General features: G+C 37.3%; 1 protein-coding gene across 1 annotated transcript; it reads right to left on the bottom strand.

The window, feature by feature from the left end:
- Nucleotides 1-726: 726 nt before the first annotated feature.
- Nucleotides 727-2,605, bottom strand: LOC109242558 (oxygen-evolving enhancer protein 1, chloroplastic-like). Its single transcript, XM_019409403.1, has 2 exons — nucleotides 2,186-2,605; nucleotides 727-1,715 (listed from the first exon to the last, which is right to left on the bottom strand). The coding sequence occupies exons 1-2, from the start codon at nucleotides 2,426-2,428 to the stop codon at nucleotides 957-959; spliced, it is 1,002 nt and encodes a 333-aa protein (XP_019264948.1). The 5' UTR covers nucleotides 2,429-2,605; the 3' UTR covers nucleotides 727-956.
- Between the last annotated feature and the right edge of the window lie 11,773 nt (nucleotides 2,606-14,378).

Here is a 14,378-nt window from a genome sequence, read left to right as displayed (position 1 = left end):
CTGAGAGAATGGACTACTATTTATAGCCAACATGTTGAGTTCAAACGAAGAGGTGCAACTCTTCAGAGGTCAGTTATGACTGTTCACGTAAAACGGCCATAACGTAAATGGCCATTTACGCAAATTAAAATGGGAATTCAAAATGCAGAGGAAAATTAATTTTCTGTTACGAAAAACGATGAGCCGAGCGACGACGACGACGCGAGGCTTGCCTTCTTCTTAACTCTTTAAGAACTAGAAGAAGAGCAATTGTATATATACCCATCAAAAGTCTTTTCCTCCTCTGATATGGGACAATGTCCCTTTGTCAAGGAGGGAAACTCAAATATTTCATTTTCCCTCCATTTCTCATTCACCCTCTTTTAAGCTAAAATAAGCTTAAAAAACCCAACAACACTTTGGTGTAAGCTACCACATTATATTTCTGAAGGTAGCCCTTCCAGAAGTAAGAGGAGCAATTTGATGCTTAGAACCAGAATAATGAATTGTAGATGCATATTTTATCTTTCTTACCTATGCACATACAGCGTATCGAACCATGTTGTTTGTCAATTATCAGATTGGTACTTGATAACAATCACCGTTTCTCTGCCTTACTTGTATGTGATAGTGTTTGACATTTCTCAAGTGGATGGGTGTCTCAGGTAATTGTCTGAGATTCATTATATGCATAACTCAATGAAACTTACATATACAAACAAATTTGATAATAATTATATCCGAATCTAAGCAACATAGAGCGTTTATACTTTTCTGAGATGAGCAGTACTATGCACTCTTTCTAAGTAAATATGAGCGTTAAAACCATTTTGCAACTCACTATAAGAATGGATTATTACTTATGCTTTATAATATACAGCAAGATAGTTGTCTCATTACTCGTCCAATTGGGTCACAGCAAGTTCAAACCTTGGTAACTTAGAACAAAAATTAAAAACCAAGACATCATCCACTCTCTATGAGTCAAGCTGAGCATACCAGATACCCTGGATTTTTACATCCTTAGGTACCTTTGCTCCCAAATCAGTATCAGATGGCTGAATGCTCTCAAACACTCCAATCACCTCACCAGTCTCTGGCTTGCTCTGTGTAACACTCAGTGTGATCTTTCCTGTTGAAGACGAAGTGTTCTTTACGTTCTCCTTCTCGAGCTCCTCCTCGTCTCCTCTGCCTCCAGCTGGCAATGCAACAGCATTGTCGTAACCAGTGGATCCACCCCTTCCCTTTGGGTCAAGGAATGATGACCCTCTGTAAGATGGCACAAGGAACTCGCCACTAAAGCTGTCGGGCTTTCCAGATGCCACGAGCTGTTTGATTGTGAAGAGGAAGGGAACACGCTCACCACCAGGAAGCTGAACTGTAACAGCAGCATAATCAATTCCGTCTTTCTCCTCAAACTTAACGGTACCATCAGGGGATACTTCAAAGGGTCCTTCAATCTCATCAAGAGTGTAGGTTAAGCGCGTCATGAGCTTGGTTTTTTGGAATTCTGGGGGTGCATTCTTGCTTACGCTCTCTGCCTTGACGGTGAATGAAGTGGGCTCTAAGCAGAACTTCTTGGCATTGTATTTGCCTGGCTTGAAGGCAAAGCTCTCAACACCTCCATCTATTGTTGGGCATTGGTTGGCAGTTCCAGTTCCCTTAACTTCCATGTATGTCTTGCTCTGAATTTCGTCATAGGTTAGACGTTTTGGAACTCCTTCAGCATTTGCTCCCTACACGACCAGGTAACACAATCTTTAGAAACTTCACTCATCAGAAAAATGAGTCACTACTAAGGTAGCATTCATCTAATTGTACTTATAGTGACTAGATCCTTTCCCCATAAAGCACTGGTGTATAATTTACTAACAAGTTTTAAGATCAATGGAATCTCAAGCCTTATCATCTATCTGAAATTGTACTTTCTAGGATTGATAACTTATCTATGTAGAAAAAACTTGTTGAGGCAAAGTAAAGTAAATCAAAGTATACTCCAAGCAACAACTTAAGCTTTTAGACGAGATTGTCACATAATATAACATACTAATAAGAGTATAAGAGCAAACAAAGATTCTGCGTTCGAATCTAACTGTCACTTGTTAGAACTTTCACGTGTTTGGTCCATAAAAAAGAATCATAAGTGCATGTTGAGACATAAAGATGGTCACACGATCTAACAAAATTATCAAGAAAATCAACTTACGGAGACAACAAGGGCAGAAGTGGCAAGAGCAAATCCAGCAATCTTAGCAGCATCAGTGCACTTTTGAGCCAAATCTTTTAGATCAGATTGCAAAGAGAAAGTCAGCCTAGCAGCAGCTGGTTCAACACCAAAAGCCTTGCTCACACTTTGAGATGATCTCAACTGCAAGTTGTTTCTGGCTGAGACAACACCAACCTTGGTTGGTTGCATAAGAGTAGCAGCTGCTTGTAAAGAGGCTGCCATTTTTTTTTCTTTTTCTGATCAGTCTTTGGGCTCTTCTTTGTTTCTGTTTATTAGAAAGTAAGAAGAGTGGCAGTTGGATGGTGAGATTGCAGAAATTATTTTTGGTGGCTTTGCTGTGAGTAAGATAAGAGATAGGATAAGGTCTTCTTTTATTGGGTAGACTGACCAAATGTCTCTGGTTTCGTAGCTTGCCATGTGGCTAAGTTAGTATTTAGGATATAGATACTCATTCCTTCTATCTTGCAATAAAATTGCTTGACAACCACGTTTTTATTATATTTGATATTAAGAAAATTTTGATAAAAAATAAATAAACGGTTAATGAATAGTTCCACTATCCGGATCTTGAGTCACTTCACGTTTGTATTTTGTTTGCCAGGTTACATTTGGATATTGCTAAAGAACAGAACCATATTCTTTTTCCGCCAGAATAAAAGAGAGCAAAACACATTGTAGTGGCCACGTTATTAGCACGACGCTCTAACCAACTGAGCTAATGGGCCATTTGACATACTTACTATCGTTTTTTAATTTATTTATTGAATACTACTCCGCCTCTAAGTTTCTCTAGATCTCTAGTTATGCCTTTACTTCTCTTTGCCCAGTGGGTTTGGATTCCTATACTACCTCTCACTTATCACGGTAAAAAGTTATAGGATAATCCATTAACCCAATACGTTAATACTAGAATCATAATAATCCTTGTATTACTTACTAGTATGTATTTTTTTTTTTTTAGGCATAATGGCTTCCTGGCCACTTAAACTTTTTAAAGCCGATACATGAACTTGTACTTTTTCCATTTGAACACTCCAACTTGATTCAATGAATACTAATAAAAACATTTGACCGTTGACTATGCCTATGTGGAAGCCGCGCAGTTGATATGGCTAAATTGTGTGCAAATCACGCTATAAAGGCGCGTGAATAGTATTGTTTTTATTAAAATTAAAAAGAAAAAGAAAAAGAAAAAAGAGACATTTCCATTTCCCCTTCTCTTTTCCCCTTGTCTTCCCTACCAAACTCCCACCTCCCCTTTCCCCCTCCCCCTTCTATTCTACCGTATTAATAAAGTCAAGCATTTTAATTTTGAACATAGCCACTTCTAGCAAAACATAGAACACAACCCAAACAAAGAAAAAAGCTCAGAACCTTAGCACACTCCCAACGCACTCGCGTAACTCCTTCCAAGATATCAACACCAAACTCCAATAACCAGAAGAAAACTAGTCTCAATGCCTAGAAAACTAATCACTCATCACAACAAAGCCCTACACAAGAGCTACAAAAATAATATTTAAGTTGACTGCCCTTCATTTGTTCCAAAATTTCCTGAAGAAAATAATGCTCAAGAGATCTCCCCAAAGAACAAGCAAACCCTTGTTCCAACAAACTTTCAACTCCAGATGATAGTCCAATCTCCAGATAGAACCTCTCCAGATTGCTATCCCTCCAAAATAGCCGCCGACTCGAGACCGGAGACAAGTTGCTCGATTAATTCATCGGAGTTTTCAGAAGCGCAAGACAAAAATAGCCGCTGACTTTGTGAAGAAGCAGTTGGAAACTCGCCGGATCTATCACTGTTGCAATCACTCAAAGCTGAGGAACTTGCGTTAATACTGAGATCGGTGAAGGTTCTTCCCAAATAGGTGAAATTCGATTGAACTTCAGTCTCCATTATCGGAGCTTATGTTTACAGTCTCCATTATCGGAGCTTTTATTTACAGTTCATGCCTAGGAGGTGAAGAAAAAAAGAAGGGAAAAAAAAGAAAAAATAGAAATTTAATAAATTTTGGAAAAAGACAGGGCCCACAAATTGGGACCTTGAACATACAGGTGTCAATAAAGTGTGGATGAATGGACGATGTTGCTATATAAAATATTAAATTAAATTCATGTTAGCAGCAATTGATCAACACACACCATCACAAGTGTTTATTAGTAGCCATTTTTTCAAGGAAAGGTGTTCAAATGGGAAACTAAAGAGTTCATATACCGGCTTTACAAATTGATGCAAGTTTAAGTGGCTAGGAAGCCAATTCGCCTCTTTTTTAATGTTTGGTTAAAGTATTAGAAATAATCTATATGATATACTATAATTTAAAAGATATGTTTGGTTTAAAAATGGATAACTCTTTTTAACAATTAAATCTTGATCTTTTCTTAGAATAAAAGGGAAATATAACGGGTTTTTCCTAGTTATCACAGCAAATTTTTTGAGGGTACACATATAGCCGCCGTGGTTCAATTTCTTCCTCCTCCATCCGAGGAGGCTTCAAAGTGCCAGTTCACAAAGGCAAACTACCAATATTATATGTATCTCAAGATACTTGGAGAGTACACAAATGTTACTTGGAGAAGATTAATAGGCAACAACCCAGGATTTCCTAAATGGCTGTTCATAGTGATGGTGGTTCATCGAATGTTACATACAAAGGATCGGGTAGCCGCTAGCTCACTGGGGAATGGTGGTAGATCAAATATGTCCTTCATGTCAGATAGCATTTATTCAAGGAAAGCTATGGAGTAGACTGAAGAAATGCAATGGCTTGAAAGTAGTTGCAGAGGGAAGAGTGAAGCAACCACCATATCGTTTGAACAACCTTGGCAGCAACTTTATATTACATTTGGCAAAAAAGGAATTTGGTGGTGTTTAGAGCAAATGAAGACAACACCGTGTGCAGGAAGTTGAACACTAGATTAAATACTACTAGTATGAACTTTTATCCTGCTTTGTTAGGATTCTAGGCTACTGAGTTGTGTTGGAGTGCAAATCCATGGTAGTCTAGTTTGCTGGTTTTTTTTTCCTTGAGCTCTAATTGTCTCAATTGGTAACAAAATTGCTTATTTACCAATGAAAAAAATAGCTTCTCAAAGTATGTTATCCCAATTTGGTTTGAATTATAAAAATATGCTTCTATTCATTTACATAGTTGATTATGTATGGGCTTTAGCGAACTAATGATTCTATTAAGTCAGTAGTCGATTATTCGGTATAAAGCGAACATTTTAAACAAATTTAATGCACGTTTAATTAAACATCCAAAATAAATAGCGAACATATTCTAGAGCAGCCAGGGCCTATGTCAAATTACCCAATTCATTTCGCGTTATATATTTCACTTTAGATCCCTGTCTTTTGTACTTTTCTAAAATAAATGTTTTGAGAAAGAACGATTTTTTCTACTTGCCTATAATTATTAGTAATCTATAGCTTCTTCACCATAGTGTGTATTAGGAAAATATTTAATAAACTTCTAGAACAAAAAGCTTGCCCAAAACAAAAACATTTGAAGTACTATTATTTTTTACATGGGTGAATTTGAGTGAAAAAGGAGGTTTTTAATATAAAAAAATGTAAAATCACACCTTCAAAGACTTTTTACCAACAAAGCTTTTTGCCTAAAAGAAAAGCTTATTCTGAGAAATCACATTTTTGGATTAAAAAAAATTGCAAAATGTCTAAAACATTCTGTACAAACAAACGTGTGACCTAATGATCACCTAGCATTTGAAGCAATTTTTTTATCTTCGCTGCAAGTCTCAAAAATCAGAAAAAATAAGGTATAAAGTATAAATCAAACTTTTAAAGCTTCTTCTCAACTAATACTATTAGATTAAATCATAAGAATAACTCAAAGTAGAAATAACCGAAGACAAAAACAAAAGGCAATACTAAGAAAAGTAATGAGGAAGTAGTAGCAGGTGGGGAGTTCCTCTCAGACAAATGCCTCGTATTGTCCTCACGATTTAAATTGAATGGATTTCAATCAGACTCGTCATCTGTTTTGTTCATCACTGAGGAACTACTACACCCCACCACCTTCTCAATTCAAAAAAGAACAAAGAAAATTTGGAAGTTCAAAAGATTAAAACTCATTCCCTACTGATATGTGTGTGCGCGGGGGCGCTCTAATAAACATTGCTTACCTCCTTGACAGCGAGAGTATGACAAGCTTAGATTGAAGCAGTTGTACTTATAGGCGTCACTAGATTAGGGTTTGGCGTTAGGATTTTTGCAACCGAGAAGAGCTGCCTAAATTGACAAAAGACTTTGAGAAAATACACGGGGCCGGATTGCGTAGCCCGACTTACCACTACTGGGCTTCTTTGTTGCCCTGGACCAGTTTAAGCACTTAAACGAAAGTAGAAATGGCGTGGGATACCCACTATTTAAGGTGGTATTTATTTTTTATCCAGTAATTCTAATGTTGAGCAAAAATAGCCACTACACTATTAGAATTAATATGAAAAGACAATTGTACCCTTTCCTCCATTGCTTTTCTTCCCAAACCCTTGCTTCTCTCAACGTCAGTAGCCTTGCCAAGGACCTCGAAGAACTTCTCACCCTTCCCATCTCACCTGGCCGTGATGTTCAAGGATAGTGATAATTATCATTCGAGAGATTAGATCTTCTCGTGTGCAGACTACTAAGAAATACATAAATAATTGCAATTATTTTTGCTCATACAGACAAGCAACTAAATCGTCATCACTTGTATTTTCATTAGACTAGTAATGAAAAGGTTATGTAGATTTGTCTTATCAATGTTGCATCCAAGCCAAATCTGACATCAATCTTATATGTAAATTGCAATTATTATTATTTTTTTTTTTGTGAAAAGATACAAATAACGTTTGGTTTTCTGCTACGTTATGGATCCTGAACTTACAGTTACAAGTTCAAAAGTTAAGGACACTTGATCCTGAACTTCGAGTTCCAAGTTCAAAAGTTAAGGGCACTTGGTCCTGAACTTAGAATTACAGTTCAAAAGTTAAGGACACTTGGTCCTCAACTTAGACTAACAAGCTCAAAAGTTAAGGACAATAGGTCCTGAACTTACAGTTACAAGTTCAAAAGTTAAGGACAATAGGTCCTTGACTTTGATTTCCAAGTTCAAAAGTTAAGGACAAACAGTCCTTAACTTACAGTTACACGTTCAAAAGTTAAGGACAAGAAGTCCTTAACTTACAGTTACAAGTTCAAAAGTTAAGGACAAGCAGTACTTAACTTACAGTTACAAGTTCAAAAGTTAAGGACAATAGGTCCTTAACTTTGACTTACAAGTTTAAAAGTTAAGGACGCTTGGTCTTGAAGTTTGAGTTCCAAGTTCAAAAGTTAAGGACATGTAGCCTTGAAGTCCTGAACTTAGAGTTCTAAGTTCAAAAGTTAAGGACATGTAGTCCTGAAGTCCTGAACTTAGAGTTACAGGTTAAAAAGTTAAGGACATGTAGTCCTGAAGTCCTGAACTTAGAGTTCCAAGTTCAAAAGTTAAGGACATGTAGTCCTGAAGTCCTGAAGTTAAGGACATGAGCAGAAGGGTATTTTCATCCGGGCAGTTAAAGTTTATTAAAGCAGTGGCTAAAGACTAAAGATATTTTAAACGGTAGCTTAAAAGTAAAAACATGTGTTATTAGTGGCCAACCGTGCACTTTCCCTTAAACGAAACTATCTGTATAACGAAATTATGGCCCACTGAGATTATTACATTGGAAAAAAGAAGGGAGTAAGAAACTAAGAAAAATACCACGAGGATACGGCGCTAAAAACTTGTTGGAGCCAAACGTGCACGCAAATATACGTGACCAACACGTAATAACATGATGAGAAAGTATCGTCTCACGAGGATTTATGATTAACGGTTGTCTACACTAAACTAATCATGTGCTAATTATTAAAACGGTTTTGAAGGAAGATGGTTGTGGTTTTTACTAACTAAAATTACTACGAATCTAAGAAACAATCTAGAAATAAGGATGCAAAGAGAGCAATCAAACACTTAGGAGAAAATTCAATGAAATGAGAATATTTCGGGGTTATGGGATTAATGTCTCTCCTATTGTATTTTCTGGTTGATTCAATTACTTGATCTATCTAATTTGTTGATTAACATGATTTATAATGCTCGCGAAGTTCTTTCGGCCCCTCGCTCGCCTATTCAAGCCAACCTATACGTTTATAGAACTAGAATTAACTAGAATGAATATGCACCGCCTACAATAACAACCAAGTAAGGCAACTAAAATATGTATAACCTAATCGCGAATCTATTCTCCGATGCCCGGATTCAATAACTGATTCTATTCAATCTTATATACAATCTATAGTTTTCACTTTTGAGTTCAATTATAAATTCGTAGATAGTATTCTACTATTAGCTACACAGTAAAATAATTGAGCGCGAGATTGAATAAACAAATTAAATGATAAAATCAAGCAATATCGTCAACTGTCAAACAACAATATTCAATAATAACACATAACCCCAGAACAAAGGGGGTTTAGCCACTCATGTTCGTAACAGCAATCAAAGTATTATTTTTGAACATAAAAGCTATGAATACGAGATGGAGGATATAAGAGTTAGTGATATCAGTGCTCCGCTTGTGTTTTTAGGCCTTTGTCACCTTCAAAATATGTCCAACCCTTCACTAATCATGTTTAGGAGGTACTTATAGGATAGAGTCAGAGTCTCCAAGTCCAAACTGAGTAGGAAACAATTAATTTGCGGACTAGACACAATGGGCACCTGACCTCGCGAGGCCCGGTCTGGAGCGCGCCTGGAACCTCGTGAGGCCAAGCTGGGCACGCACTTCTCCTCGCCTGGCCTGGTGCCTGATGCTGGGCTTCCTCTTGTTTTATTTTTTTCGTGTGTCTTCAACATTCCTTTGTGCAACTTTCATTCCTTTTCACATTTCAATGTTCCTACACATAAAAACAATTTAATTAAGCTCAAACGTCGCACATATTAATATTAAACACCAAAATGTAAGGTAAGAAATATACTAAAAATATATATATATATATATATATATATATATATATATATATATATAGCCAAAGCTAATCATCTTTTATAAACTTAAACAATCAAAACTATTCAAAAATATTTAAGAAATTATTTATTCCCCAAATATACGGGACAATTTTTGTCATTTTCTCGACCACATAGACCGTATGACCCAAAATAATAAAATTAATTAAAGAGAAAGGGATTAAAAAAAAAGAGTGACCATTTCCTATTAAAAAGGTTTTGTAAGAAATGTTTAGGAAAAACAGTGCCCACTACAACTGTAGTGTCCAGCAGCGAATTTAACCAGAAGAGAGTACCTTTTATATGCTACAACAAATTTGTGGCGACTAGTCTAGACATTGCCTTAAGAGTTGGAGATTTTCAATTTATACGACAATATAAAGGTACAAGAGATTTTCTTTTGAGGGAGCAAAGTCTATGTAGCACTTCTCAACAACAACAACAACAAACCCAGTTTGATCCCAACATGTGGGGTCTGGGGAAGGTAATCTGTACGCAGACCTTACCCCTACCTAATTCAGGTAGAGAGGCTGTTTCCAATAGACCCTCGGCACAGGAAGGGCAAGAAGAAGAAGAGGAAAGCAAGGGAGGAAGAAAGATGGAAGATAAAAGAAAAAAAAGGGAAAGATAAAGGATAAGTGGCACCAAATAATAGCAACAGGGAATACAATACGTGAGGCGAACAAAACCACATAACATAATAAAAATCTAAGAATATGAAGGGACATGCATACTACTAAGACTATCGGTGAACAACTATAAACTACCAACTAATATTCTATCTTAATCCTCGACCTCCACACTCTCCTATCAAGGGTCATGTCCTCGGTGAGCTGAAGCAGCGCCATGTCCTGCCTAATCACCTCTCAAGAAAAAAAAATTGAAATTCAATACTTATGCTATCATTTCATCTTCAAACAAAAAAGTTTATTGAGTATACTAATTATTATTCTATTCTCGATTCATTTTATTCATTATATAATGTATAGTTAGTGGCAATGGTTAGTTAGTCTAGTTGACTTACATTCATGATTAGTAGTTCGGTTAAATGTATATATGCTTGGAAATTAATATAATTGATTAGAGAGTTCTCATTATACCAAAATGTATTGTGTATGTTGGTGCTTTCACTCTCTCTCTCTCTTTCTCTCTCACTCACACACACACACGCGCGCGCACACACACACACACACTCTTCTCTTCTCTCCTTCTCTCAGAATATTCTAGAGAACTCCATTGAAGCTCAATTTTCTCGAGCTTGCCTACAATCGTAATATGGTATCAGAATTTGGATATTAGCTCGGATCCTGTCAGCATCTCCATTCTTCGTTCTCAAATTTGTCTATTTTTCGTTACTCGCTAGGGTTTCAGCGATTATCGCTCAGATCTGCAATTTTTCCACAAATTGAGAAATTTTCAACCTATTTGATTCATCTGTTCGCTAAGTAGACTGATATACTCCATAGTTTTACCAAATCGGAGCTTTGTACATGGCCATCGATTAGACTGAAGAGACCACATCTGGCACAAGTAGAAATGACCAATTGGTCATCGATAGTCCCCTTTACATTCATCCTTCGGATAGTCCTGGAGTGACTTTAATACTATTTCCGTTCGACGGAATTGGATATCGTTCCTTGAGAAGAAGTGTATTGCGAGCCCTGACGGTCAAACACAAATTAGGGTTTATTAATGGGGAATGTAGAAAACCTAGCCCTAATTCGCCTCAATTTCGTCTGTGGGAGAGGTGTGATGACATGGTAACCTCGTGGATCCTCAATTCCCTCGCTAAGGAAATTTCTGATAGTGTAGAATATGTGAATGACTTAGTCGAGTTGTGAGGGGAATTAGAGGATCGTTATGAGCAAACAAATGGGGCAAAGTTATATCAGATTTAGAAAGAGATTAATGATCTTGTTCAGGGATCCTTAGACATTACCACGTACTATACACGAATGAAGAGATTATGGGAGGAGCTGAACACTTTGAGTGCCAAATCTCAATGTAGCTGCAACTGCATGTGTGGAGCAAAAGAAACTATGCATAAGGCAGAGCAGGATCGACGACTTATCCAATTTTTAATGGGCTTGAATGAGGTCTACACAATAGTGCGAGGGAGTATTCTTATGATAAAGCCCCTGCCTTCCATGGCACAGGCTTTCTATCTACTAATACAAGAAGAAAAGCAAAGGGAATTCAGACCTAATAGTCAACTGAATTTGGAGTCTACTTCACTACATGTGAATGCAAGTCCACAACATCAGATGCCACTCGGAGCCAGGAAATTCAAGACACATTACACTGTCAACAACAATAACAGGGGTCGGCCATTTTGTGACTACTGCAAAAGACTAGGGCATACAATGGAGAAGTGTTATAAGTTATATGGATACCCTCAAAGAAATTCATACACTAGTCAAAACTCAATTGTCCCAATAATCAGTCCTACAATCAGGGGAACAATCCAAATCATAACCAGAATCACAAGTTCAACAGAGGAAAAGGCTCTGTGGCAAATGGAACTCCAGCTGATATGATTCATAAGAATGGAGATAACCAGGACCTACAGGATGAAAATCAGAACGTCAACCTGACAAAAGAACAATAAGGGCAGATAATGAACTTACTGCAGCATTTTCAAATAGGGAATACAGGAGGATCTTCCAGCAATGGCAACGTCACCAATGGTAGTGTCAACTTTGCGGGTATTGTAGTTTGTACTTCTTCTATTGACTTTGAAAAACCTTCACGCAAATATTTTGAATCAAACCCTGACCTTTGGATCATAGACTCAGGAGCATCTAACTATATGACCTTTGATAAAAATGCACTTACTAACATCACAACACTACCTTATCCTCTACATAAGCCTACCAAATGGATATAGAGTAAAAGTTCTTGAATTTGGAGATGTGATACTTTCTTCAAACATTGTCTTACATAGGGTCCTTTATGTTCCATCTTTCAAATATAATTTGATTTCTGTTCACTCCCTTGCAGTACACCTTAGATGTACTGTATTCCTTAGTGATACATTCTGTCTATTGTAGGCCCCTTCAGTGAAGAGGCCTCAGGTGATTGGTAGTAGATAAGAGACACTGTATTACCTCTATTCCAGGTGTTTGAAGGGTAAAAAATGTTGTCTTGCCCTCTACTGTTTCAGCTTCTTGTTGTAATTGTTTTCCTGCTTCTAGTGTAAATAGTGATGAGTCTATTAGTCCAGCTCATTCATATCACAGTCCACAATATGTAAATACACCCATTTCAAATAATAAGAACGAGTCTTCATGTGTGTTTGATAAACATGATATAAATTCTCTGTAGCACAATAGGCTTGGTCATGTTCCTTTTGTTAAAATCAGAGGAATATCCTCTATACCTGCAAAATTTGCACCAAGACAACCCTTTATTTGCCCCATATGCCCTATGGCAAGACAAGCCAGACTCCCCTTTCCTCAAAGAACCAACACCACTTCCCAATTGTTTGAGTTGCTACATATAACATACGGGGTCCTTGCCATGTAACTGCCCACGATAACCACAAATACTTTCTCACCTTAGTGGATGACTTTAGCATATCCACTTGGACTCACCTCTTAAGCTGCAAAAGTAATGCTCTTCATGATTTAAAACCAGTTCAACACATCTATAAAGATCATTGGATATGATAATGTCTTAGAATTCACCAGCCATGAAGCCTCTTCATTTTACCAGTCCAAAGGGATCATACGCCAGAAAACTTTCCCCTATACACCACAACAAAATGGTGTAGATAGAAAACATAAGTATCTTCTTGAAACTGCTAGAGCACTTATGTTTCAGTCTAAACTACCAACCAAATATTGGGGAGAGTGCATCTTGATAGCCACTTATCTAATAAATAGGTTGCCAACCACTTACCTAAATAACAAATGTCCTTTTGAATTGCTATATCAAAAGAAACCCAACTATTCTCACTTGAGAAGTTTTGGTTGTCTCTGCTATCCCACTGTACCCAAGGTACATAGAGGCAAATTTGAACCAAGAACCACTCCTCACATCTTTGTAGGATATCCATTCGGGAAAAAAGGTTACAAAGTACTAAGCCGAGCCACCAAGAGAATACATATCTCTAGAGATGTGATCTTTCATGAAAATGTATTTCCATTTGCTATGTCTTCTAAAAATGTTTCCTTTCCTGTTGTCCTTAAGTCAGTTTCATTTCCTAACTATGCTGATGATAGTAGTCAGCATTCTCCTATGAGTACTGGACAAAGTCCTTCTAGTGTCACAACTCCAGACATGCAACATTACTCTGAGACTCTTTCTACCAATGATACACTTTCTCCCAATACATCTGGTTTTACATCTCCAGGTGACAACAATATGCAAACATCATTTGCACCTGTACAGTCAGAGGCACCAGTTTTAAGAAAGTCTAATGAATATTATCAAACTCATGTTTACCTAAAAGACTATGTTTATCAATTGCCTAGTAATAGTCAACTGCCCACTACTTCTCACTGCACTCCTTCATTAAATGCCTTATTCTCTAATCATCATCACATCACTCCTGATGTTTTATCTTCTGAAATTCAGCATTTGGTGAAAAGTATTTGCCATGATAGTGAGCTATCTTCGTATGAAGAGGCAACACTCAATCCTGCATTAGGAATTTGAGGCACTCCATGCCAATAATACTCGGGACTTAGTTCCTTTACCAGCTAGCAAATAAGCAATAAGTTGCAAGTGGGTGTATAAGGTTAAACATAAAGCAGATGGGAGCAATGAAGGTTCAAAGCCAGGCTGGTAGTGAAGGGGTAGAATCAGCAGGCTGGGATTGATTACACATAAACCTTCTTCCCTGTTGTGCAATTGACAACTGTTAGGTTGCTAGTCATAGTTGCTGCTAAGAGGGAATGGGATATATTCCAATTAGATGTGAATAATGCCTTCCTCGATGGAGACCTATATGAGGAGGTATACATAGAGGCTCCTCCTGGTCTTGTAGTTGATCAATGCAGTTCAAAAAGGGTGGTCTGTAGGCTAAACAAATCTCTATATGGCTTGAAACAAGCCAATAGAGAATAGTATGCCAAACTGACTAAGCCACTGTCTTCAAAAGGGTACCAACACTCTAAAAATGATTATTCCCT

The sequence above is a fragment of the Nicotiana attenuata genome, unplaced genomic scaffold (genome assembly GCF_001879085.1).
Source record: "Nicotiana attenuata strain UT unplaced genomic scaffold, NIATTr2, whole genome shotgun sequence".
NCBI lineage: Eukaryota > Viridiplantae > Streptophyta > Magnoliopsida > Solanales > Solanaceae > Nicotiana > Nicotiana attenuata.
Note: the sequence above shows the minus strand (reverse complement) of the source record. Positions and strands in the feature narration are given on the sequence as shown.